This window comes from Buceros rhinoceros, unplaced genomic scaffold (genome assembly GCF_000710305.1).
Source record: "Buceros rhinoceros silvestris isolate BGI_N320 unplaced genomic scaffold, ASM71030v1 scaffold33166, whole genome shotgun sequence".
Lineage (NCBI taxonomy): Eukaryota > Metazoa > Chordata > Aves > Bucerotiformes > Bucerotidae > Buceros > Buceros rhinoceros.
Genome location: NW_010418670.1, coordinates 4,166 through 4,584, shown reverse-complemented (window position 1 = coordinate 4,584; position 419 = coordinate 4,166). Strand labels below are relative to the sequence as shown.

The following is a 419-nucleotide window of genomic DNA, read 5'->3' as shown; positions in this document are numbered from 1 at the left end:
AGGGGTAGGGGAGGCTCCCGGTGCCCTCCGGCACCCACCGGGCTCTCTCCGGCCAAGCCAGAGGTGCCCTGGCACAGCAAGGTGCCAGCTGGGATCTGTCCCGGCATCCCATTTTCAGGCCCTGTGCCATTGGGGTCACCTGTTGAGCTGGTCCATGAGCTTCTTCACAGCGCTCAGGTCAGCGTCCCGGACCTCCTGCACCAGGGCGATGTCGTACCCCGACAAGATCTGGAGGGACAGGCTCAGAGCTGCTCACCCCTGGCCAGGAGCTGCGCCTGGGGGCACCTGTGGGTGCCTGGGCTGGGCTGTGACGGCTCTCAGGGTGGCAATGGGTGGGCAGCAGGGACCCAATGCCCAGGGAGGGAGATGCTCTGCTGATGCCCGTGTCCTCTGTCTTGAAAGGACCCTGGGGTGACACA

General features: G+C 65.9%; 1 protein-coding gene across 1 annotated transcript in view; it reads right to left on the bottom strand.

Moving 5' to 3' along the window:
• Positions 1-419, bottom strand: part of LOC104495639 (deoxyribonuclease-1-like) — a gene marked incomplete at its 3' end in the record, with an annotated part of 3,690 nt that overhangs the window by 1,901 nt on the left and 1,370 nt on the right. The window contains exon 2 of the mRNA XM_010138632.1: positions 140-228. Within this exon, the coding sequence (XP_010136934.1) occupies positions 140-228 (89 nt within the window). The remainder of the gene's footprint in view (positions 1-139; positions 229-419) is intronic.